Source organism: Microcaecilia unicolor, chromosome 12 (genome assembly GCF_901765095.1).
Source record: "Microcaecilia unicolor chromosome 12, aMicUni1.1, whole genome shotgun sequence".
NCBI classification, from domain to species: Eukaryota; Metazoa; Chordata; class Amphibia; order Gymnophiona; family Siphonopidae; genus Microcaecilia; species Microcaecilia unicolor.
Window position 1 is genome coordinate 102,614,990 of NC_044042.1, and position 27,151 is coordinate 102,642,140.

Consider the following 27,151-nt stretch of genomic DNA (forward strand, 5'->3'; position numbering starts at 1 on the left):
ACCCATTGAGGGTAAGGGCTCCCACGCTAATCTGGCGGTAACCAGGCAGCACTGCCCAATTACCGCCAGATATACACTGCTGATACAAAAATAAAAACATTTTTGTTGCGTCGGCGCAAGTAGGGGTGGGAACTACCACCGGGATGCTGCAGTAGCCCCGTGGTACTTCTGTTTTAGTGAGCACTAAGCTTGCACTGTGATTACTGCCGCTTGGTAAAAGGACCCCTCATCGAGGTGGCCATAGGCGCCCCGTATAAGAGGCTTGGCCCAGTTGTGACCTTCCCCGCCTGCCTCCCGCCCCCCATCCGAAATTTAAAACTTCATACCTGCTCGGGGTTAAGGGAAGGTGGCATCGGCAGCGACACAGCACGTCAGCACCAGTGAAAAGCGTGCTCGCTCGGTGCGCCTTCAGGGCGGGACCAGCGTTTGAGAGACACAACGAAGGGAAGCTGAAGGCGCGCCGAGCGAGCACGCTTTACACTGGTGCTGACGTGCTGTGTCACTGCCGACGCCACCTTCCCTTAACCCTGAGCAGGTATGAAGTTTTAAATTTCGGAGGGGGGCGGGAACTGGACAGCGGGCGTGCGACCTGGTGCTCGGTGGGAGGGAGGTAAGGAGGAAGGCCTGATGCTGCTGGGTGGGAGGGAGGAAGGAAGGCAGGCCTGATGCTGGGTGGGTGGGAGGGAGGGGTGCCTGGCCTGGCCTGCCTGATGCTGGGTGGGAGGGGTGCTAGGTGGGATGCCTGATGCTGGGTGGGAGGGAGGCCTGCCTGTCTGCCTGGTGCTGGGTGGGAGGGAGAGAGGGAGGGAGGGATGCCTGGTGCTGGGTGCCTAGTGCTTGATGCTGGTTGGGTGGGAGGGAGGCCGGCCGAATGCTGGAGAGGGAGGGAGGCCGGCCTGATGCTGGGTGGGATGCCTGGTGCTGGATGGAGAAAATAGGCAAAAGCTGGATCCACATTATATCTCCTCCAGTCAATTCCACAGAGGAGGACCCAGCTTTTACTTATGGATGGAGGGCAAGAAATGAAGAAGAAAGGAGGAAAGTAAAGAAATAAATGGAAAGGAAGCCCTGGAAACGGAGTTAAGAGGACAGATAGCAGCAGAATCGGATACTGAGCCAGCATGATCAGAAAAACAAAGTCACCAGATAACAAAGTAGAAAAGATCATTTTATTTTCATTATTGTGTTTGGAATATGGCCACTTTGAGAATCAGGTGCTCAGCATTAAAAGTTTATATTTATTTACTTATTTATGGCATTTTATCCCACATTAAACATGAATTAGGGTGTTTTGTGGCTGTACCTGAGAATTGTGATATTATGATCCCTTGTTTCATATTGTTGACGGTCTGCATTTTCCATATGGGTGGTATATTGGTGTATTAGGTTCTGCCCAGTGTAATATTTATGGTACAGTAAGGTTCTGAGTGTGTTTTTGCACAAAGTTGTGCATAGTGTTTTGCAGTTGAGCGATTGTGCTTAGAATATTATGGGTTTAAGCTCCGCTCCCCAACCCCAACCACTTTAGCCTCCCCAAACAGTTGGGCCACCGACCGCCTATGGAGGTGGCACCTATGTCAGAACTAAGGGGTCCTTTTACCAAGCTGCAGTAAAAGAGGCCCTGTGGTAGCGGTGGCGGATGTCTTTGCCGCACGCTGAGGCCCTTTTTACCGCAGCAGGTAAAAAGACTGAAAAAAGAAATGGCCATGCGGTAAGATTGTACTTATCGCTTGGCCATGTGTAGGTGAAGCACTTACTGCCACCCATTGAGGTGGCTGTGAGAACTCCCACAAATTATCGCCAGGTAACTGCTGTGGTAAAAAAAAAAAAAAATAGGGAGATATTTTCCCTAGCACAGGAAATGGCACTTGCATTGGGCCAGCAATAGCTCCAATTTGGCATGCGGTAAGCCCTCGGTGAGCTTACTGCCGCTTTATAAAAGGGACCATGAGGGAGCTGTGGCCTAGGAAATTCAGGGCCCAATAATGAGCCTGAAGTGATCAGCATTTTTGCCGACTGCCACTGGTGTTAAGCCTGGAAATTCAACGCCATGAACGTTTCTGAAGCTGCTAACATGTAGTCAGTAAAGTGCGATAGTCAACACTTAGCCAGCTATGGGTTACCACCTAAAGATAGGACGGACTTTCACGTGGTCCTGTTTATGCAGTTAACTTGGCTACTTAATTGATGGGTATCGACACTTAACCAGCCAAAATAGTTGGTTTTAAGTTTGGCGCTAACCAATTATTTTCAGAGGCACTAAGCAGTTAACTGCCACTGAAAATTTAACCAGTCAGAAGCTGTTTCTGGCCTGTTAAATTGCATTGAATATTGACCCATCAAACTGAATCCTACTTCTCTTCTTCCTCAGAGTTTGACGTCTAGAATTCTTAACAACCTGTCATTGTGGACATAGGAGCCAACTCCATGGGTGCTGTCCAAAGAGGGGTAGTTTGTATTATGTCTGGCACCCCAAATCATCTCAAGATGTTGGTGCCTATGTCTGAATTTGCCTCATGCTTTGGCAGTAGTCCAGGGTGAACTGATGGGAAAGGGAATGGGTTTTGATATTCTGCCTTTCTGTAGTTATAAGTGCTTTAGACATTATATACAGGTACTTATTTTGTACCTGGGGCAACGGAGGGTTAAGCGACTTGCCTAGAGTAGCAGTGGGAACTGAACCCAGTTCCCCTGGTTTTCAGGCCATTGCACCGACTATTAGACTCCTCCATTGGGTTTATGCTTGCACATGAATGAGGCTGTGACAGGGTCTGAAGCGTGAGGTCTCTTCTCCTTGCTACTTTTGCCCAAGGATCCTCTTTTTTCCGTGGTACACAGCAGTGATGCAATCACTTGTTCACAGTCCTTCTCGTCTCTCTGCATCTGTGGACATGTGGTTCTAATATATGGAGAAAAAGCAGGAGCTTCAAGAGCATTGAGTCAATACCAGAACTGGATCAGTCTGTCAGAGTTTAGCTGGGTCAGGTGCTAAGCGAGCATTCATATTATGTACTGACAGGATGTGGATAGGAAAAATATGTCTGCTGCTGCTTCCTGGACTCTGTTTATCTATTCATTTAACAGATATGTTGCCTATTTTCCTATTAATATCAAGTCTACTACCAAGTACATCAGCAATATCCAGTAAAACAATACAAACAGAAAAGAATCAGAGAAAAATGCCAGTGCTCCCTTATGTTTTAACAAATAATTTTCTAATAATTTGCATTTATTCCAGAAACTAGGCCCTCCTTTTTAGTCACAAGGCTGGCAAGCCTACACAACACATACATATATGCTCTTATTTGCCATTTAAGAATCTTCTTATTAAAAAAGGTCATTTCTGAAGAGAGACAGTGAAAACATAAAATTAAGAGAGTGGAACTCTTCAGGAAGCAGGACTTCCTGCCCAGCTGCAGGAAAGAGGAAGTAACATAGTAGATGACGGCAGAAAAAGACCTGCATGGTCCATCCAGTCTGCCCAACAAGATAAACTCATATGTGTATACCTTACCTTGATTTGTACCTGCCTTTTTCAGGGCACAGACCGTACAAGTCTGCCCAGCAGTATTTCCCGCCTCCCAACCACCAGTCCCACCTCCCATCACTGGCTCTGGCACAGACCGTATAAGTCTGCCCTCCACTATCCTCGCCTCCCAACCACCAACCTCTCTTCCCCCACCTGCTCCGCCACCCAATTTTGGCTAAGCTTCTGAGGATCCATTCCTACTGCACAGGATTCCTTTATGCATATCCCACGCATGTTTGAATTCCGTTACCGTTTTCATCTCCACCACCTCCCGTGGGAGGGCATTCCAAGCATCCACCACCCTCTCCGTGAAAGTAGAAGCTCAGTCTCCTGAAAGACCTTTAGCAAGAAATCTGAGTTTGCCTTGCATTTGATGAGAAAACTGATTTCATTATAAACATATTGGTTTATATTAACATTTGAGTGAAGAGAAATACAACTTTTCACATTTTATTAAAACTCTGATCAAAAAAACTCATTTTTGCTATGTTCACAACCAGAAAATATTTTTAACAAAATAACTTGAATGTTTTGCTGCTAGGGAGCTCTTCCATTGGTCAATGGATGTGGAAGGGAGAACCCCAAGCTGGAGAGCACTTCCATTGGTCAGAGGATGTGGGAGGGAGAACCCCAAGCTGGAGAGCGCTTCCATTGGTCAGAGGATGTGGACGGGAGAGCAACCAACTGGAGAGCTCTTCCATTGATCAAAGGATGTGGAAGGGAGAACCCCAAGCTGGAGAGTGCTTCCATTGGTCAGAGGATGTGGGCGGGAGAACTCCAAGCTGAAAAGCATTTCAATTGGTTAGAGAAAATGGAAGGGAGAGCAACCAGTTGGAGAGTTCTTTCATTGGTCAGAGGATATGGGAGGGAGAACCCCTAGCTGGAGAGCACTCCATTGGTCAGAGTAGGAAGGCTGAAAATTTCTACATGGACAAGAGTTGGCCATTGGGATTGATTTAAAGGCCCTGGATGCTTGCTTATGCTCAGGCAAAGATATAATAAAGGTCTATAAAATAATGAATGGAGTGGAACAGTTAGATGTGAATCGTCTATTTACTCTTTCCAAAAATACTAGGACTAGGGGGCATGCAATGAAGCTACAAAGTAGTAAATTTAGCCAGCTAATCAGAGAAAATATTTCTTCACTCAACGTGTAATTAAACTCTGGGATTCGTTGCCAGAGAATGTGGTAAAAGCAGCTAGTTTAGCAGGGTTAAAAAAAAAGGTTTGGATGACTTTCTATAAGAAAAGTCCATAAGCCATTATTAAAATGAACGGGGAAAATCCACTGCTTATTTCTAGAATAAGCAGCATAAAAGGTATTGTACTGTTTTGGGATCTTGCCAGGTACTTTAGCCTGGATTGGCCGCTGTTGGAAACAGGATGCTCAGTTCAATGGACCTTCGGTCTCTCCCAGTATGACAACACTTACTGTATGTACTAAACTCATTATCTTCAAGAGAGAAATATCTAAAAACATATTTCTGGCAAGAATCTGCTTTACAAAAAAAACAGCACCACGGGCCTTTAAAAATGGAACACAGTTCTTTAATGAATGAGCCTTGACAAAAAGACCCGACACGGGCCGTGTTTCGGTGACTAGCACCTGCGTCAGGGGTCACAGTGATGACGTGGAAAACTTGGGGAATAACTCGAATATATTCCTCTACAATATATTATTCCTTACCCCACGTCTCATGTAGTAAGAGCTACAAAGCACCAAGGCACTTTCACTTTCTGAAAAATAACAGGCTGTACTGTAATGATGGGCTACATCTTTTTGTGATGAGAAAAAGGATAATTGGGGAGAAATTCAGACAGTATGTTTCTAGACATTTAATCTAGAGGGCAGGGGTAACAAAAAGAAGAAAGGGAATTCAGAAGTCACCCCCAGAATAAACATAATGGCAGAGGGAAAGGTCATCTAAACATAGAAAACCACCTAAACTCACTAAGCACATGGAAAGCAATGAGCACAAATGCTCGTAGTCTAAGTAAAAAGGTTCAAGACTTGCAAGCCCTGATGTTTGAAGAAAACTTGGATATTGTTGCTATTACAGAGACATGGTTCAATGATTCCCATGAATGGAATGTGACCATACTGGGCTATAATCTTTTTAAGAAGGCTAGAGAGGGCCGAAGAGGTGAGGTGAAGGAGTGGAGCTGTATGTGAGAGAATATCAGAACAGATGAAATGCGGGGAACCTGGGGAAAGGAAGAAGTTTTATGGATCATCCTGGAAAGAGAAGACGGAACCTGTATCCACACGGGGGTTATCTACAGATCTCCAGCACAAACGGAGAAGCTAGACAAGGATCTTATAGAAGATATTCAAAAGATTGGTATGAAAGGGGTGGTACTACTGTTGGGAGATTTCAGCTTGTCTGATGTGGATTGGAACGTCCCTTCTGTAGAATCGGAAAGAAGTAGGAAGATTGTGGACTCCTGTCAATGTGCCTTGGTCAGACAAATGGTGATGGAACCCACGAGGGAAGGATCAATGCTGGATCTAGTGCTCACAAATGAAGTGTTTCCAATATCTGGGTGGGTGCACACCTATGTAATAGTGATCATCACACCATATGGTTTGATATAAAGGCAAAGGTGGAGTGCGGTCGCACAAAAAAGTACTGGATTTCAGACGTACTGATTTTGATAAAATGGGAGAATACCCAAAGAAGGAGCTGTTGGCATGGGAAGGTGTAGGAGAAGTAGAAAATCAGTGGTCAAAGCTAAAGGCTGCTATAAATATGGCAACCGATTTTTACGCAAGGAAAGTTAATAAAAATAAGAGAAACAGGAAGCCTATATCAGAACATAAGTATTGCCATACTGGGAAAGACCAAAGGTCCATCAAGCCCAGCATCCTATTTCCAACAGTGGCCAATCCAGGTCACAAATACCTGGCAAGATCCTAAAAAAGTAAACAACATGTTTTACTGCTTATCCCAGAAATAGTGGATTTTCCCTAAGTCCATTTAATAATGGTCTACGGACTTTTCCTTTAGGAAGCCGTCCAAACATTTTTTTAAACTCCGCCAAGCTAACCGTCTTTACCACATTCTCTGAAAACAGATTCCAGAGTTTAATTACACATTGAATGAAAAAAAACTGTCTCCGATTTGTTTTAAATTTACTACATTGTAGCTTCATTGCATGCCCCCTAGTCCTAGTATTTTTGGAAAGCGTAAACAGACCCTTCACATCTACCCGTTCCACTCCACTCATTATTTTATAGACCTCTATCATATCTCCCCCGAGCCACCTTTTCTCCAAGCTGAAGAGCCCTAGCCACTTTAGTCTTTCCTCATAGGGAAGTCATCCCATCCCCTTTATCATTTTCGTTGGCCTTCTCTGCACCTTTTCTAATTGCACTATATCTTTTTTGACCAGAATTGAACACAATATTCGAGGTGCTGTCGCACCATGGAGCGATACAAAGGCATTATACCATCCTCATTTTTGTTTTCCATTCCTTTCCTAATAATACCTATTTGCTTTCTTAGCCGCAGCAGCACACCGAGCAGAAAGTTTCAACGTATCATCGACGACGACACCTAGATCCCTTTCTTGGTCCGTGACTCTTAACGTGGAACCTTGCATGACGTAGATATAATTCAGGTTCCTCTTTCCCACATGCATCACTTTGCACTTGCCCATATTAAACGTCATCTGCCATTTAGATGCTCAGTCTCCCAGTCTCGTAAGGTCTTCTTGTAATTTTTCACAATCCTCCCTCAATTTAACTACTTTGAATAACTTTGTGTCATCAGCAAATTTAATCACCTCACTAGTTACCCCCCATCTCTAGATCATTTATAAATATGTTCAAAAGCTCAGACTCCTGGGGAACCCCACTAACTACCCTTCTCTATTGAGAATACTGACCATTTAACCCTACTCAGTGCTTTTTTTGTAGAAAAAAAGGTGCCGGTACTCATTATGGGCGGGGTCACAACATATGGCCCCACCCCTATGATAGCCACACCCACATTAGCCACACCCCTTATACAAACAGACACCCCACATATAAACAGACATTAACCTCTGTGGGGAAATTTACTTTGAACCAGAGTACAATTACTCCATATTCAATCTTATCAATAACTTTTATTTATTGAATCATTAATTGTAAACCCCTTTCCAATGTAATATAACCCAAAGTACCTCCAGAATTCCAAACAGCCCTCCCCTTCTATCACACACATGCACTGCCGATGTTTACATTATTAATTAGATTACCATACATTTCTTTGGGATACCCTATAAACAACTACAAATGGTGAGGAAAGATAGAGTTTGAGATATTGGGATGTGATGCTTTTGTGTTTTCAGGTTGTGTAACATAACGTGGTTCTCCTGAGGAAGTTAGAAATGAAATGCGGTCTCGCATAGGGCACTAGGAACTGTTGTGATCGATTGGAGGAGGACGCATCAGTGGTGCCTCCAGTAGCCAAGACCCAATCTGGAATGACGCTCAGCACATGCTATGGTCTATTGGTTTGACTAGTCAATATAAACAACTTATGTTGGATTTATGAGGCTACCAAACTTGGATTTGGATTTGGGACAAGAGCCCTTTATGAACGTTTATATAAATACATAAGTACATAAGCACTGCCACGCTGGGAAAAGACCAAAGGTCCATCAAGCCCAGCACTCTGTCTCCGACAGCGGCCAATCCAGGCCCCAAGAACCTGGCAAAACCCCAAAATTTAATAACGATCAATGGACTTTTCCTTCAGGAATCTGTCCAGACCCCCTTTAAACTCAGCAAGGCCAGCTGCCGTCACTACCTTCTCTGGCAATGAGTTCCAGAGTCTAACCACACGCTGAGTAAAGAAAAACTTTCTCCAATTTGTTTTAAACCTACCACATTCTAATTTCATCTTGTGTCCCCTAGTTCTATTATTGTTAGAAAGCGTAAACAAACGCTTCACATCTGTCCGCTCTACCCCACTCATTATTTTGTAGACCTCTATCATATCACCCCTCAGCCGCCTTTTCTCCAGGCTAAAGTGTCCTAGCCGTCTTAACCTCTCCTCATAAGGTAGTCGTCCCATCCCTTTTATCATTTTCGTCGCCCTTCTCTGCACCTTCTCCAATTCCTTTATATCTTTTTTGAGATAAGGCGACCAGAACGGAACACAATACTCCAGGTGCGGTCGCACCATGGAGCAATATAACGGCATTATAACATCCTCATGCTTGTTTTCCATGCTTGTTTTCAAATGTTTGAGACTCATTTGAAGTATACGCTAACGGGGGAATCCCGTAAGATGATAATTGAGCTCAATTGATGTTTAGTTGTGTATAGGGTATCCCAAAGAAATGTATGGTAGTCTAATTAATAATGTAAACATCGGCAGTGCATGTGCATGTGTGTGATAGAAGGGGGAGGGCTGTTTGGAATTCTTGGGGTACTTTGGGTTATATTACATTGGAAGAGGGTTTACAATTAATGACTCAATAAATAAAAGTTATTGATAAGATTGAATGTTTAATTCAGAAACAGTGAGTACTTAGTGGATATATGCATATAAACAGACATCATTGAAAATATTATACTAGGAGAATAAAATATTATATAGGAGAAAAAAATAACGTGATTTTTTTCATCAGAAATAATTTCTGTAAGCTGTTACAGCTCCAGTATACCCAGTGCAAAATAAGACAGCAGATGTAAGTTCTCAGATTGGACATATTTCAAACACTAAAATGAAAAGAAAATGATTTTTTCTACCTTTGTTGTCTGGTGACTTTGTTTTTCTATCCATTCCAGTCTCTGATTCTGCTGCTTTCTCTCTGTTTTAACATACACGTTGATGACCAGTCCGACCCTCACGCTTCTCAGTTCCTCACTCTAACATCCTCCTTCAACCTCCAGCTTTGCTCCACCACCCCTACTCACCGAGACGGCCATTGTCTTGACCGACTGAAAGCCATGTCTTTTTCACAAACACAGATACACCCTAATCCACTATAGAATAAGTAGTAATATTTAAACTTTCTATTTAGACAAAAATTAAACTGAACCCCCAAGATGCCAGACTCTGCATACAATGCAACACCACAGAAACAGAAAATGTCCCCTAGTACTGTGCAAAATATAAAGACAGCAGATGTAAATTTGAACAAAAACTAACAAATACCAATCACCACTTTACAAATTAACAAATAGAAATAAAACAAATATAGAACATAAAATAATACAATTTTATTGGACTAATAGATTTAGCTTTCAGAGGCCAAAACATCCTTCCTCAGGTCATCCGAGAACCCCCTCCCCAATCCCCGTCTCCCATCCAAGACCCCCAGTCCTCTCTCCACCCGTCCCCTTCAACCATCCAAGAACCCCCCTCCCCACCCTCTTCTCCCATCCGTGAACCCCCTCCCCACCTCAGTCTCCTTCCCATTTGAGAACCCCCTCCCCACCCCACCCTTCCCCCACCCTTCTCCCATCTGAGTCCCCCCCCCCCCCCGACCCACCTACCAGCTCCGTTCTCCTGCCACCCACCACCCTCACTGCCTTTAAAAAAACAATTTTGAAGCGCCGGACAGGCAGCGCCTCGCGTCTGCCCTGCTACTAAAAATCTCTTCGACGTCGTTGGGCCTTCCCACATTGAGTCCCGCCCGCCCTCGCGGTAATTGGAAGTTACCTCAGAGGAGGGCGGGACTCAATGTGGGAAGGCCCAACGACGTCGAAGAGATTTTTAGTAGCAGGGCAGACGCAAGGCACTGCCTGTCACTCCGGCGCTTCGAAGTTGTTTTTTTAAAGGCAGGACAGGGTGGGAGGAGCGGGACCGCCCCCACCACGCCGCCATCGCGCACCGTTAGGAGGGAGGGAGGACTGGAGCTCGGGCAGTGGGGGTGACCTCAGGCGCGCCACGCAGGGCCCACCTGAGCGCGAGGCCCTATGCGGCTGCCTCGGTCGCCTCGCCTTAAGACCGGCCCTGCTTGCTACAGTATTAAGGATATTAGCCTAATATAAAAGTGTCTTAATTTATATAGTATATTGTCTGATTTATTTTGTGTTTCCTTCTTAGATGGTAATGAAATGTATTTAAAACTCTGTAAGAGCACTCCTTGCTTGTTTCCCTAATTACAATAACTGACTATAAATGAAGAGTTGTCCTAGGGGTGGGCGGGTGTTGGTTCTCCAAACAAGTAGCTGAAAAATAAGAGCAAAAAAGGCTTTGTTCAAGAAGTACAAAAGAACGCAAGTAGAGGATCATGGAAAAGATTATTTGCTTAAACTCAAAGAAGCGAAGAGGGAAATACAGCTAGCAAAAGTGCAAGTGGAAGAAAAAATAGCTAAAGATGTAAAGAGAGGTGACAAGACATGACATGCACTAGATGTAATCTACTTGGATTTCAGCAAAGCCTTTGATACAATCCCCCACAGAAGACTTGTGAATAAGCTGAAAGGGCTGAACTTAGGACCAAAAGTGGTGAAATGGATAGGAAACTGGTTGACCGACAGGTGACAGAGGGTGGTGATAAATGGAATCCGCTCAGAAGAAAGGAAGGTGAGCAGTGGAGTTCCTCAGGGGTTGGTGCTGGGGCCTATTCTGTTTAATATATTTGAGAGAGATATTCCTGAAGGGTTGGAAGGCAAGGTTTGCCTTTTTGCAGATGACACGAAGATAGCAAATAGAGTGAATACCCTGGAGGGAGTAGAAACAATGAGAAGGGCTCTCCAAAAGTTAGAAGAATGGTCGAGGGTCTGGCAGTTAAAATTTAATGAAATAACACTGGGGTATCGCTACAGCCTGATTTCAAAGTATATCCCTATAAATCACATAGAAACCGTTGTACATTTCTCACTTATCTCTATTTTTTTTATTTTTTATAATGCTGTGAGCCCCACCCCAAACACATCATGTTTGAATAATATTAGAAGTGCTCAGTGACATACGTATTACTCAGGCGAGTCTACTGGAATGGTAATATGTCTTATTTAGACATCATTGCACTTCTGCCCTCCCTTACCACCTGTATCATAAAGTCCATTTAAATAAGTATCGTTCTTATTAGGTAAACACTTAGCTGCAGGCAGGTGCAATCCGGTGTTATCACGTTGTTGACCAGTATCACCCAGTAGTCGCCTGAGGGCTTAGTGAATGTGTACTCGTTAAGTTAAAACCATTCTTTCACTCCTGCCGTCTTCAAGGAGAGAGACCTTGGGGTGTTGGTGTCAGAGAATATGAAGGTGAAGAAACAATGTGACAAGGTGACGGTCGTGTCCAGAAGGATGCTAGGCTGCATAGAGAGGAGCATAACCAGCAGAAGAAAGGAGGTGTTGATGCCCCTCTACAAGTCGTTGGTGAGGCCCCACTTGGAGTACTGTATTCAGTTTTGGGGGCCATATCTTGCTAAAGATGTAAAAAAACTGAAAGCGGTGCAAAGAAACACTGCAAAAATGGTATGGGAGTTGCGCTGCAAACTGTACAAGGAGAGACTTGCCGACTAAACATGTATACCTTGGAGGAAAGGAGAAACAGGAGTGACATGATACAGATATTCAAATATTTGAAAGGTATTAATTCGCAAGCACAGGTGGATGTGAAGTGTCTGTTTACGCTTTCAAAAATACTAGGACTAGGGGGCATGCGATGAAACTACAGTGTAGTAAATTGAAAACAAATCGGAGAAACTTTTTCTTCACCCAATGCATAGCAGGCTCAATGCAGCTTAGGTACTTATTTGTATCTGGGGCAATGGAGGGTTAAAGTGACTTGCCCAGAGTCACAAGGAGCTGCCTGTGCCTGCAGTGGGAATCGAACCCAGTTCCCCAGGACCAAAGTCCACCACTCTAACCACTAAGCCACTCCTCCACTCCGGAATTCATTGCCGGAGAACATGGTGAAGGCAGTTAGCTTGGCAGAGTTTAAAAAGGGGTTAGACGGTTTCCTAAAGAACAAGTCCATAAACCACTACTAAATGGACTTGGGAAAAATCCACAATTCCAGGAATAACATGTATAGAATGTTTGTACGTTTGGGAAGCTTGCCAGGTGCCCTTGGCCTGGATTAGCCGCTGTCATAGACAGGATGCTGGGCTTGATGGACCCTTGGTCTTTTCCCAGTGTGGCATTACTTATGTACCCTTTTATGGAGATGGGAAGGTGGTAAAACTAAAGGGCATGAATTTAGGTTGAAAGGGGGCAGATTCAGGAATAATGTCAGGAAGTATTTTTTCAAGGAAAGGGTGGTATATACAGTGGGGGAAATAAGTATTTGATCCCTTGCTGATTTTGTAAGTTTGCCCACTGACAAAGACATGAGCAGCCCATAATTGAAGGGTAGGTTATTGGTAACAGTGAGAGATAGCACATCACAAATTAAATCCGGAAAATCACATTGTGGAAAGTATATGAATTTATTTGCATTCTGCAGAGGGAAATAAGTATTTGATCCCCCACCAACCAGTAAGAGATCTGGCCCCTACAGACCAGGTAGATGCTCCAAATCAACTCGTTACCTGCATGACAGACAGCTGTCGGCAATGGTCACCTGTATGAAAGACACCTGTCCACAGACTCAGTGAATCAGTCAGACTCTAACCTCTACAAAATGGCCAAGAGCAAGGAGCTGTCTAAGGATGTCAGGGACAAGATCATACACCTGCACAAGGCTGGAATGGGCTACAAAACCATCAGTAAGACGCTGGGCGAGAAGGAGACAACTGTTGGTGCCATAGTAAGAAAATGGAAGAAGTACAAAATGACTGTCAATCGACAAAGATCTGGGGCTCCACGCAAAATCTCACCTCGTGGGGTATCCTTGATCATGAGGAAGGTTAGAAATCAGCCTACAACTACAAGGGGGGAACTTGTCAATGATCTCAAGGCAGCTGGGACCACTGTCACCACGAAAACCATTGGTAACACATTACGACATAACGGATTGCAATCCTGCAGTGCCCGCAAGGTCCCCCTGCTCCGGAAGGCACATGTGACGGCCCGTCTGAAGTTTGCCAGTGAACACCTGGATGATGCCGAGAGTGATTGGGAGAAGGTGCTGTGGTCAGATGAGACAAAAATTGAGCTCTTTGGCATGAACTCAACTCGCCGTGTTTGGATGAAGAGAAATGCTGCCTATGACCCAAAGAACACCGTCCCCACTGTCAAGCATGGAGGTGGAAATGTTATGTTTTGGGGGTGTTTCTCTGCTAAGGGCACAGGACTACTTCACCGCATCAATGGGAGAATGGATGGGGCCATGTACCGTACAATTCTGAGTGACAACCTCCTTCCCTACGCCAGGGCCTTAAAAATGGGTCGTGGCTGGGTCTTCCAGCACGACAATGAACCAAAACATACAGCCAAGGCAACAAAGGAGTGGCTCAGGAAGAAGCACATTAGGGTCATGGAGTGGCCTAGCCAGTCACCAGACCTTAATCCCATTGAAAACTTATGGAGGGAGCTGAAGCTGCGAGTTGCCAAGCGACAGCCCAGAACTCTTAATGATTTAGAGATGATCTGCAAAGAGGAGTGGACCAAAATTCCTCCTGACATGTGTGCAAACCTCATCATCAACTACAGAAGACGTCTGACCGCTGTGCTTGCCAACAAGGGTTTTGCCACCAAGTATTAGGTCTTGTTTGCCAGAGGGATTAAATACTTATTTCCCTCTGCAGAATGCAAATAAATTCATATACTTTCCACAATGTGATTTTCCGGATTTAATTTGTGATGTGCTATCTCTCACTGTTACCAATAACCTACCCTTCAATTATGGGCTGCTCATGTCTTTGTCAGTGGGCAAACTTACAAAATCAGCAAGGGATTATTTCCCCCACTGTACGTGGAATGCCCTCTCACAGGGAGGTGGTGGAGATGAAAAATATCATGGAATTCAAACATGCGTGGGATAAACACAAAGGAATCCTGTTTAGAAGGAATGGATCCATGGAATCTTAGCGGAGATTGGGTGGCAACGCCGGAAATTGGGAAGCTAAACCAGTGCTGGACAGACTTCTACGGTCTAAACCCTGATCGTGACTGAATAGATATGGATGGACTGGAGTGTAAACTTTAAGGGTCTTCGACGTTAGGTTCATAACATTTAGTACAAGAAGAGTGCTGGGCAGACTTCTACGGTCTGTGCCCTGAGAATGGCAAGAACAAGTCAAACTCGGGTATACATATAAAGTATCGCATATGATGTAAAATGCGTTAATCTTGTTGAGCAGACTGGATGGACCCTACAGGTCTTTATTTGCCATCATTTACTATGTTACTGTTTGGGGTTCTACATGGAATGTTGCTTCTAATTGGGATTCCGGAATCTTGTAACTCTTTAGGATTCCAGAATTTTCGGAACTTTTAGTACAAGAGAATTCTATGGTCTGTGCCCTGAGAATGGCAAGAACAAATCAAACTCGGGTATACATATAAAGTATCGCAAATCATGTAAAATGCATTAATCTTGTTGGGCAGACTGGATGGACCCTACAGGTCTTTATCTGCCGTCATTTACTATGTTACTGTTTGGGGTTCTACAAGGAATGTTGCTTCTAATTGGGATTCCGGAATCTTGTAACTCTTTAGGATTCCAGAATTTTCGGAACTTTTAGTACAAGAGACTTCTATGGTCTGTGCCCTGAGAATGGCAAGAACAAATCAAACTCGGGTATACATATAAAGTATCGCATATCATGTAAAATGCGTTAATCTTGTTGGGCATACCGGATGGACCGTTCAGGTCTTTATCTGCTGTCATTTACTTTGTTACTATGTCCTTCTGTTTCTTCCCTCTCCTTTTGTCTTCTCTTCTTCCTTTTCTTTATATGTTTGGCACTGATCGTTCTTGTTTCACTTTAACCTCAAGCAATCCTTTTGTCTTTGTCCTTCCTCAGTCTCCTGACCTCCGTCTATCTTTCACTTACTCCCTAGTCCCCTATTTCTATCCTTTGTACTCACCGTCTCAACCCTCATCTACCCTCCACTGCCTCTCATGCCCTCACCATCCCCAAATCCATCCCCGTCTCTCCTTCTTTCCCTTATCTCCAGGCCATTCTTCTATCTCTTACCCTATACCTCATCTCCTCTTTCCTCATCTCATTCCACCTTCACCCAGCCTCTTCAGAGACCCATCCCCTTCCTCTCTCATACCGCTCCATAGTACACTATCACTTTTCAGTGCCACTCATGTCTCTTCAGTCCTCCAAATCATTCACACCATGTCTCTACCGGAGAAGTTCCAGCTGTTAGTTCAGACCTTAATTCTATGTAGGATAGATTATTGTAACGTCATCTACAGTATGTCAGATGTTCGAAAACTTTGGTTAAACAGGTGCAACTCACAGAGTTCAGTGGCACAGCTGAGATACTCAGCTCATACCTTTAATTTGGTTGTCCCATTTTTTATGGAGCTGCATTGGCTCCCTTTGGAGGCAGGATACAATTTAAGCTTTGCACCATTCTTTTTAACACCATGAATGGCGATGCTCCGTCTTACCTATGTGATTGCATTACATTTCTTCATGATGACCCTGTTACGCTTTCCACCAGTAAGGCAGTTTAAATTGCAGAAAACATTTGACTCTTCACTTAATTACCGAATAGTTTCAGTTTAGAGCTCACTGCCTTTTCTGATTTGTGCATTTGGTATTTAGAAAGACTATTTAAAAACTTTGTTATTTAAACAAATATGTACTACTTAAAAACTGTATTGTAACTCCTGGATTGTTGTTTTATCCAGTTCTTTCTTGAATATTGTAATCCACATAGAACTGTTTAGGCATTTGCGGAATAGAAGTCTTGTGTAACATAACATGTCTCAACTTCTTCCAAAACTTTATCACCTGTCTCTTATCCCAGTATCACACCCTCATTTGTACTGCCAGCACATCTAACTACTCCCATTCATACCTATACCTCCAAATTCTCATCAATCCAACAGTTCCCTAACATACACAGAAGAGAAGCCCAACCATGCCTTGCTCTAAGTGAATTTGGTGCGTACTTTATAAATTAGGAGGAGTGGCCTAGTGGTTAGGGTGGTGGACTATGGTCCTGAGGAACTGAGTTCAATTCCCACTTCAGGCACAGGCAGCTCCTTGTGACTCTGGGCAAGTCACTTAACCCTCCATTGCCCCAGGTACAAATAAGTACCTGTATACAATATGTAAGCTGCATTGAGCCTGCCATGAGTGGGAAAGTGCGGGGTACAAATAAAAAAAAAAATGCCAAGTATTGGTGCCAGTGAGGCTTGTAGGACCTAGGAATTCTATATTAGCAATATAGACCAGATTATATAACTGCCCTTCATGTTTATACCTGAAGCAACGGAGGGTTAGGTAACTTGCCCAAGATCAGAAGCAACAGTGAGATTTGAAGTGGGCTTCCCTGGTTCTTCTTCTCACTCTCTTCTGTCTTTCCTTTATCCACCCTGTTATATACACAATGAATCTTAGACATATTTTAATTTACAGCTGGGATTCTCAACCCAGTCTTTGGGATACAGCTATCCAGTCAGGTTTTCAGGATATCCACAATGAGAGAAATGTCCATGGCCAGCCTCCCCTTTATGCAAATCTCTCTCATGCATATTCATTATGGGAATCCTGAAAACATGACTGGATAGCTGTGTCCAGAGGACTGAGTTGAGAACCCCCGATTTACAGTGACACTACTAACATCTCAGAAGGCATAAATTTCATGACAGCATCTCCCCTCACCGATTCAAAGACAGACAAAGCTCTTTTTACTTTGTTACTTTATAAATTGTAATAATGCCCAAAAATACACTTGATATGTTCCATATAATAATGATCAACTTTAAGCGATAATGGCTTTTCTTCTCCATTGCACTGGTCAATATTCTAAATAATTTATCCAGAAACAGCCGCTGACTGGTTAAATCGATTGTTCGGGGCTCCCCCCTAATTTCAGCAGCTCTTAACCAGGGTATCTCCACTGAAAATTAGCGTCTAAGTGAAAATCAGCTATCTGGGGTGGTTTCCAGAGGCAGAGGCAGCAGTTCATCAGCCAGGATAAGCGCAGAAATAGGACCACATAAAACACAGTGCTATTTTTATGCAACAACTCCTGGCAGGTTCAGTTCTGAATATTGACTTAACCGGTTATGCATTAGCTCAGGGCCCTGCCTAGGGTCTCTGGCGCCCCCTTGCAGACTATCAGTTGGCGCGTGCACCCCGATTCCCCAGCGCTTTAAATTTACCTCTCTCCACGTCCGACATCTGCGCGTCAGTGAAAGCGCTGCCTGTCTGACGTCTCTCCACCAGCTTTCACTCGTTCGTTCCCTCTGTGTCCCGCCTTCTTCTGACGTCATTTCCTTGAGGGCGGGACACAGAGGGAGGGAACGAGCGAAGGGAAGGCTGGTGGAGAGGTCAGACAGGCAGCGCTTTCACTGCTGCACAGACGTCTGAGGCAGAGCGAGGTAAATTTAAAGCGCCGGGGATCGGGGATGGAGCAGAGGAGTAAGATTTTTCTTTTAAAATACAACTACGGCGCAGCGCCCTTGAAGGCAGGCGCCCCCCTGCGGCACTTACCGCGCTTACCGTGTTGGCACGGCTCTGCATTAGCTGACTCCACAAAACCCGGATATTCAGGGGCTCTTTAACTAAGCTGCGTAGGCCCCTACGCGTGCCCCAATGCGTTTCAATTTCGAATTGATTTGATTTGCTTACTTTATTTTTTGTCTATAGATTGTAAGCTCTTTGAGCAGGGACTGTCTTTTTTCTATGTTTGTGCAGCGCTGCGTACGCCTTGTAGCGCTATAGAAATGCTAAATAGTAGTAGTAGTAGTAGTAGTAGAGTTACCGCTTGGGGGGAAGGCCGACAGTCGCTCAAAAGTGCATGGTTTGGGAAAAGGTATCTTGCAAAGATACCTCACAAACAGGGAAGATAGGGTTTCTGGATAGTGAGGTTGCACAACAGACCGTGGTAGGCCAGGTGCCCTTAAATACAACTAAAGATCAGACAAAAGATGACAAATCAATAGTGTCAGGTACTAAGCATCATGCAAATAGGAACAACAAACATACTCTGAAATGTCTATATGCAAATGCTAGGAGTCTAAGAAATAAGATGGGAGAGTTGGAATATATTGCACTAAATGAAAAATTGGATATAATAGGCATTACTGAGACCTGGTGGAAGGAGGATAACCAGTGGGACACTGTCATACAGGGGTACAAAGTATATCGTAGTGATAGGGTGGAACGGACTGGTGGAGGGGTAGCATTGTATATTAACGAGAGCCTTGACTCAGATAGAGTACAAATTCAGCAGGACACAAATCACACCTTTGAATCATTGTGGGTTGAAATTCCATGTATAAAAGGGAAAAAAACGGTGATAGGAGTGTACTACCGTCCACCTCGCCAGGATGAGCATGTAGACGCAGAAATGATAAAAGAAATCAGAGACGCGAACAAAATGGGCAATGTGATAATAATGGGTGACTTCAATTATCCAAATATAGACTGGGTAAATGTAACATCGGGACACGCTATAGAGGTACAATTCCTTGATGAAATCAAGGGCAGCTTTATGGAGCAGCTGGTGCAGGAGCCGACGAGAGAAGGAAAAATTCTAGACTTGGTCCTTAGTGGAGCGCATGATCTGGTGAGTAACGTTAAGGTACTGGGGCCGCTTGATAACAGTGATCATAATATGATCAGTTTTGATATCGACCTTGAAGTAACTGTACACAGAAAGTCAAATACGTTAGCGTTTAACTTTAAAAAAGGAGACTATGACAAAAAGAGAAGAACGGTAAAAAAAAAAAAGCTTAGGGGGGCAACTGAGAGAGTAAAAACTGTACAACAGGCGTGGACGCTGTTCAAAAATACCATCCTGGAGGCCCAGGCCATACATATTCCGCGAATTAGAAAAGAAAGATGGAAGTCCAAAAGACAGCCGGCCTGGTTGAAAAGTGAGGTGAAGGAAGCTATTAGGGCTAAAAGAAACGCCTTCAGAAAATGGAAGAAGGAACCGTCTGAAAATAACAAGAAGCAGCATAAGGAGTGTCAAAGCAAATGCAAGGCGCAGATAAAGAAGGCCAAGAGGGATTACGAAAAAAAGATAGCATTAGAGGCAAAAAAACATAGTAAATTTTTTTTCAGTATATTAAAAGCAGGAAGCCGGCAAAAGAATCGGTTGGGCCGCTGGATGACCGAGGGGTAAAAGGGGCGATCAAGGAAGACAAAGACGTAGTGGAGAGACTGAATGAATTCTTTGCTTCGGTCTTCACCGAGGAAGATTTGGGTGGGATACCGGTGTCGGAAATGGTATTCAAGCGGACGAGTTGGAGAAACTTACTGACTTCACAGTAAACCTGGAGAACGTAATGGGGCAGTTCAGCAAACTGAAGAGTAGCAAATCTCCTTGACCGGATGGTATTCATCCTAGAATACTGATAGAACTGAAAAATGAGCTTGCGGAGCTACTGCTAATGATATGCAACTTATCCTTAAAATCGAGTGTGGTACCGGAAGATTGGAGGGTGGCCAATGTAACGCCAATTTTTAAAAAAGGCTCCAGGGGAGATCCTGGAAATTATAGACCAGTGAGTCTGACGTCAGTGCCGGGGAAAATGGTAGAGGCTATTATTAAAAACAAAATTACAGAGCACATCCGAGGTCATGGATTACTGAGACCAAGTCAGAACGGCTTTTACATAGTAACATAATAGATGACGGCAGAAAAAGACCTGCACGGTCCATCCAGTCTGCCCAACAAGACAACTCATGTGTGCTACTTTTTGTGTATATCCTACTTTGATTTGTACCTATGCTCTTCAGGGCACAGACCGTATAAGTCTGCCCAGCACTATCCCCGCCTCCCAACTACCGGCTCTGGCACAGACCATATAAGTCTGCCCAGCACTATCCCCGCCTCCCACCAGTGGCTCTGGCACAGACCGTATAAGTCTGCCCAGCACTACCCCCCCTCCCACCACCGGCTCTGGCACAGACCGTATAAGTCTGCCCAGCACTATCCTGCCTCCCAACCTCCAGTCCCGCCTCCCACCACTGGGTCTGGCACAGACCATATAAGTCTGCCCCGCACTATCCTCGCCTCCCAACCTCCAGCCCCGCCTCCCACTACCGGCTCTGCTATCCAATCTCGGTTAAGCTCCTGAGGATCCATTCCTTCTGAACAAGGATTCCTTTATGTTTATCCCACGCATGTTTGAATTCATTACCGTTTTCATCTCCACCACCTCCCGTGGGAGGGCATTCTAAGCATCCACCACTCTCCTCCGTGAAGAAATACTTCCTGGACATTTTTCTGAGTCTGCCCCCCTTCAATCTCATTTCATGTCCTCTTGTTCTACCGCCTTCGTATCCTCCGGAAAAGGTACATTTGCAGATTATACCTTTTCAAATATTTGAACGTCTGTATCATATCACCCCTGTTTCTCCTTCTCCCCAGGGTATATATGTTCAGGTCAGCAAGTCTCTCCTCATACGTCCTTGTTACTCAAATCCCATACCATTCTCGTAGCTTTTCTTTGCACCGCTTCGATTCTTTTTTACATCCTTAGCAAGATACGGCCTCCAAAACTGAACACAATACTCCAGATGGGGCCTCACCAATGACTTATACAGGGGCATCAACACTCCCTTTCTTCTGCTGGTCACACCTCTCTCTATACAGCCCAACAACCTTCTAGATACAGCCACCGCCTTGTCACACTGTTTCGTCGCCTTCAAATCCTCAGATACTATCACCCCAAGATCCCTCTCCCCATCCGTACCTATCAGACTCACTTTCATGATTGTCTTAATGATCATGATTAAGACAATCATGAAAGTGGTTGAGGAGAAATTTGAAGAGGGAAGGATTATTTTATGAACACACGAGTGCACTTTCACAATTTTTCTGTCTTCACTCCGGTATATGGACTACAGCTAGCATATGGACTTTAACGCACTGACACAAATAGTGCCCCAGAGAACCGTCTCCAGATAAGTATCTTGAAAATTGGAATTGATTGTTACACGTGTCAAAAATTTTGAAAAAACTTTTTATGATCAATCTTGGAGGTAGGCAGGGACGCAGTGCAGTGATGTTTGAGTGATTAACGGATTAAACTCAATTATGCGGAGTGATGGCCAATACGCACAACTGAGCACTGTATTATTCATCAGTATATTGATTATGTATGTGAGTTAGAAGTACTTGATGAGCATGTGAAAAAATTTGAAAAAATTAAACAATGGTTTCTATTTTGAAAACAAATTGATTGATTTGTGAAACCAAGATGGAATTAGTTACCCCAGTTTTTTTGTATTGAATTTTAATTGCCAGACCTTAAACCATTGTTCTAGCTTCTTCAGATCCTTTTTCATGTTTTCCACTCCCTCCGGGGTGTCCACTGTGTTACAAATCTTAGTATCATCTGCAAATAGGCAAACTTTACCTTCTAACCCTTTGGCAAGGTCACTTACAAATATATTGAACAGAATCGGCCCCAGCGCCGATCCCTGAGGCACTCCACTACTCACCTTTCCCTCCTCCGAGCTAACTCCATTCACCACCATCCTCTGGCGTCTGTCTGTCAACCAGTTCCTAATCCAGTTCACCACTTTAAGTCCTATCTTCAGCCCATCCAGTTTATTTAAAAGCCTCCTGTGGGGAACCGTGTCAAAAGCTTTGCTGAAATCTAAGTAGATTACGTCCATAGCTCGTCCCAAGATTTCCCTGTGTAGGGAAATCTTGCCTGACCAATTTACTTCAATTCTTTGAAGGAGTAAACAAACATGTGGACAAAGGGGAACCGGTTGATATTGTGTATCTGGATTTTCAAAAGGCATTTGACAAGGTACCTCATGAAAGGCTACAGAGGAAATTGGAGGGTCATGGGATAGGAGGAAATGTCCTATTGTGGATTAAAAACTAGTTGAAGGATAGGAAACAGAGAGTGGGGTTAAATGGTCAGTATTCACAATAGAGAAGGGTAGTTAGTGGGGTTCCTCAGGGGTCTGTGCTAGGACCGCTGCTTTTTAATATATTTATAAATGATTTAGAGATGGGAGTAACTAGCGAGGTAATTAAATTTGCTGATGACACAAAGTTATTCAAAGTCGTTAAATCGCGACAGGATTGTGAAAAATTACAAGAGGACCTTACGAGACTGGGAGACTGGGCGGCTAAATGGCAGATGACGTTTAATGTGAGCAAGTGCAAGGTGATGCATGTGGGAAAAAAGAACCCGAATTATAGCTACGTCATGCAAGGTTCCAGGTTAGGAGTTACAGATCAAGAAAGGGATCTGGGTGTCGTCATCGATAATACGCTGAAACCTTCTGCTCAGTGTGCTGCTGCGATTAGGAAAGCGAATAGAATGTTGGGTATTATTAGGAAAGGTATGGAAAACAGGTGTGAGGATGTTATAATGCCGTTATATCGCTCCATGGTGCGACCGCACCTTGAGTATTGTGTTCAATTCTGGTCGCCGCATCTCAAGAAAGATATAGTAGAATTGGAAAAGGTGCAGCGAAGGGCGACTAAAATGATAGCAGGGATGGGATGACTTCCCTATGAAGAAAGATTAAGGAGGCTAGGGCTATTCAGCTTGGAGAAGAGACAGCTGAGGAGAGACATGATAGAGGTATATAAAATAATGAGTGGAGTGGAACAGGTGGATGTGAAGCGTCTGTTCACGCTTTCCAAAAATACTAGGACTAGGGGGCATGCGATGAATCTACAGTGTAGTAAATTTAAAACAAATCGGAGAAATGTTTCTTCACCCAATGTATAATTAAACTCTGGAATTCGTTGCCGGAGAAAGTGGTGAAGGCGGTTAGCTTAGCAGAGTTTAAAAAGGGGTTAGACGGTTTCCTAAAGGACAAGTCCATAAACCGCTACTAAATGGACTTGGGAAACATCCACAATTCCAGGAATAACATGTATAGAATGTTTGTATGTTTGGGAAGCTTGCCAGGTGCCCTTGGCCTGGATTGGCCGCTGTCGTGGACAGGATGCTGGGCTCGATGGACCCTTGGTCTTTTCCTAGTATGGCATTACTTATGTACTTATGGCTACTGCGTGGCCCTTGTGATAATTTCATTTTTGATGCGCATTCGCTAGGTGCACCAGAAAATGTTTTTTTATTTTCTGGCGCGCAGGCGGTAATCGGGCATTAATCATCATTCTACGAGCGTAGACCATTACCGCCTGGTTAGATTGTAAGCTCTTTGAGCAGGGACTGTCTTTCTTCTATGTTTGTGCAGCGCTGCGTACGCCTTGTAGCGCTATAGAAATGCTAAATAGTAGTAGTTAGGCAGTAAGGTCTCAGACCCAAAATGGATGTGTGGCAATTTTCATTTTGCCGTACGTCCATTTTCGGCAAAAATTTTAAAAAGGCATTTTTTACAGGTGTGCTGAAAGATGATTCTGCATGCGCCCAAAACACACCTCTACATTACCGCAGGCCATTTCTCAGCATGCCTTTGTAAAAGGGCCCCTCAATTGTAGTCTGGCCATGGCCCAGCATTCAATATCCGGGAACAACGCCGACGGCAGTCAGCAAAACATTCACAGCTGCCGGCTGAATATTTATATTTTTGCGCTTTAGCCAAAGGCTGCAATGAGATATACCAGGAACAAAGGCAGAGTCCCAGCCTCAGAGGGGCTACCATGCCAAAACCATTTGGGCTGGCTAGATGTGGTAAAGGCGGTTAGCTTAGCAGAGTTTTAAAAAGGTTTGGACGGCTTCCTAAAGGAAAGTCCATAGACCATTATTAAATTGGACTTGGGGAAATCCACTATTTCTGGGACAAGCAGTATAAAATGTTTTGTACTTTTTGGGGATCTTGCCAGGTACAGTGGGGGAAATAAGTATTTGATCCCTTGCTGATTTTGTAAGTTTGCCCACTGACAAAGACATGAGCAGCCCATAATTGAAGGGTAGGTTATTGGTAACAGTGAGAGATAGCACATCACAAATTAAATCCGGAAAATCACATTGTGGAAAGTATATGAATTTATTTGCATTCTGCAGAGGGAAATAAGTATTTAATCCCTCTGGCAAACAAGACCTAATACTTGGTGGCAAAACCCTTGTTGGCAAGCACAGCGGTCAGACGTCTTCTGTAGTTGATGATGAGGTTTGCACACATGTCAGGAGGAATTTTGGTCCACTCCTCTTTGCAGATCATCTCTAAATCATTAAGAGTTCTGGGCTGTCGCTTGGCAACTCGCAGCTTCAGCTCCCTCCATAAGTTTTCAATGGGATTAAGGTCTGGTGACTGGCTAGGCCACTCCATGACCCTAATGTGCTTCTTCCTGAGCCACTCCTTTGTTGCCTTGGCTGTATGTTTTGGTTCATTGTCGTGCTGGAAGACCCAGCCACGACCCATTTTTAAGGCCCTGGCGGAGGGAAGGAGGTTGTCACTCAGAATTGTACGGTACATGGCCCCATCCATTCTCCCATTGATGCGGTGAAGTAGTCCTGTGCCCTTAGCAGAGAAACACCCCCAAAACATAACATTTCCACCTCCATGCTTGACAGTGGGGACGGTGTTCTTTGGGTCATAGGCAGCATTTCTCTTCCTCCAAACACGGCGAGTTGAGTTCATGCCAAAGAGCTCAATTTTTGTCTCATCTGACCACAGCACCTTCTCCCAATCACTCTCGGCATCATCCAGGTGTTCACTGGCAAACTTCAGACGGGCAGTCACATGTGCCTTCCGGAGCAGGGGGACCTTGCGGGCACTGCAGGATTGCAATCCGTTATGTCGTAATGTGTTACCAATGGTTTTCGTGGTGACAGTGGTCCCAGCTGCCTTGAGATCATTGACAAGTTCCCCCCTTGTAGTTGTAGGCTGATTTCTAACCTTCCTCATGATCAAGGATACCCCACGAGGTGAGATTTTGCGTGGAGCCCCAGATCTTTGTCGATTGACAGTCATTTTGTACTTCTTCCATTTTCTTACTATGGCACCAACAGTTGTCTCCTTCTCGCCCAGCGTCTTACTGATGGTTTTGTAGCCCATTCCAGCCTTGTGCAGGTGTATGATCTTGTCCCTGACATCCTTAGACAGCTCCTTGCTCTTGGCCATTTTGTAGAGGTTAGAGTCTGACTGATTCACTGAGTCTGTGGACAGGTGTCTTTCATACAGGTGACCATTGCCGACAGCTGTCTGTCATGCAGGTAACGAGTTGATTTGGAGCATCTACCTGGTCTGTAGGGGCCAGATCTCTTACTGGTTGGTGGGGGATCAAATACTTATTTCCCTCTGCAGAATGCAAATAAATTCATATACTTTCCACAATGTGATTTTCCGGATTTAATTTGTGATGTGCTATCTCTCACTGTTACCAATAACCTACCCTTCAATTATGGGCTGCTCATGTCTTTGTCAGTGGGCAAACTTACAAAATCAGCAAGGGATCAAATACTTATTTCCCCCACTGTATTTGTGACTTGGATTGGCCATTGTTGGAAACAGGATGCTGGGCTTGGTGGACCTTTGATCTGTCCCAGTATGTACTTAGATGCAAGACAAATGCTACATGTCCCCAGTTCTTAAAGCAATATTTTTCCTTCTCTGATTGACTTTTTCCACTCTGTTTTTTTTCTTCCCTGTGTCTGCAGGACAGAATTCAGCATCTGAGTGTTTTCAGAACGCAGGTAACACTCTGTTATTGTTCTAGTGGGTTTCATGTTCATTGTCTTCACTCTTGTCAGACTGCTCGATGGATATGGTTTGCCAGCTGGCATCATTTGAGCATGGGATCTATGGGAGGGGGGTGTGCTGGGGGGGGAGGGGACTCCTTTCTAAGTTATGTCATATATGGATATCAGAGTTAAGTTTTCAGAGATTCAGCCCTTGTTTGCCCTCCTAGTATCCCCTGCAGAGCTGAGATGGAACTTTACATAGGACAAAGACCCTATCTTCTCTTTTGATTTGGTTGCCTCATACATGCTGATCATAAACACATAAGATACACCATGCTGGATCAGACTAAAAGAACCCCATATATGTTAACCCTTTCATACCCGACACATGTGGTATATATCATTCAGTGTAAAAAATGTAACGAAAGATGCTATATTGGAGAAACAGGCCAGATGCTTAAGACAAGATTCAATTTACATAGACATCACATGAACAATACTGGTGCCAGTAGGGCTCCCATGCCTGTTGGTCAGCATTTTACAGGACCAGGACACTGTACCAGTGACTTCACAGTGAGAATCCTGAAAGGTAACTTTAAAACCATACAAGAACTTAAGACCTTTGAAGTCAGAATGACTGAATATTTTAACACCCAACAGAAAGGACTTAACAAGGATCTGGGGTTCCTAGCCCATTATAAACCATAAAGCTGTATGTCTCTGTTGATCACCCCACCCCTCACCTATTCACACCCATCCTGTTAGAATATCAATGATATGCTTTGATGTCCCCATGCATACCTCCTACCCACCCCCATCCTCCCACCCTGTCAGACTGTCATAGTAATGCTTGAATGTTTTCACTTATATACACTGTCAGCTAGCACATTTGCTTATTTCCGATCTGACAAAGAAGGGCAACCTTTCGAAAGCTAATCAAGAAATGTATTAAGTTATGTCCAATAAAAAAGGTATCATCTTATTTTCTTTTCCATGTTTTATTTTGTTTGATTTCTAT

At 44.1% G+C, this 27,151-nt stretch overlaps 1 protein-coding gene across 1 annotated transcript in view; it reads left to right on the forward strand.

The window, feature by feature from the left end:
* CD79B (CD79b molecule) overlaps positions 1 to 27,151 on the forward strand; it is a 45,950-nt gene that overhangs the window by 5,875 nt on the left and 12,924 nt on the right. Inside the window, exon 2 of the mRNA XM_030221193.1 lies at positions 26,110 to 26,145. Within this exon, the coding sequence (XP_030077053.1) occupies positions 26,110 to 26,145 (36 nt within the window). The remainder of the gene's footprint in view (positions 1 to 26,109; positions 26,146 to 27,151) is intronic.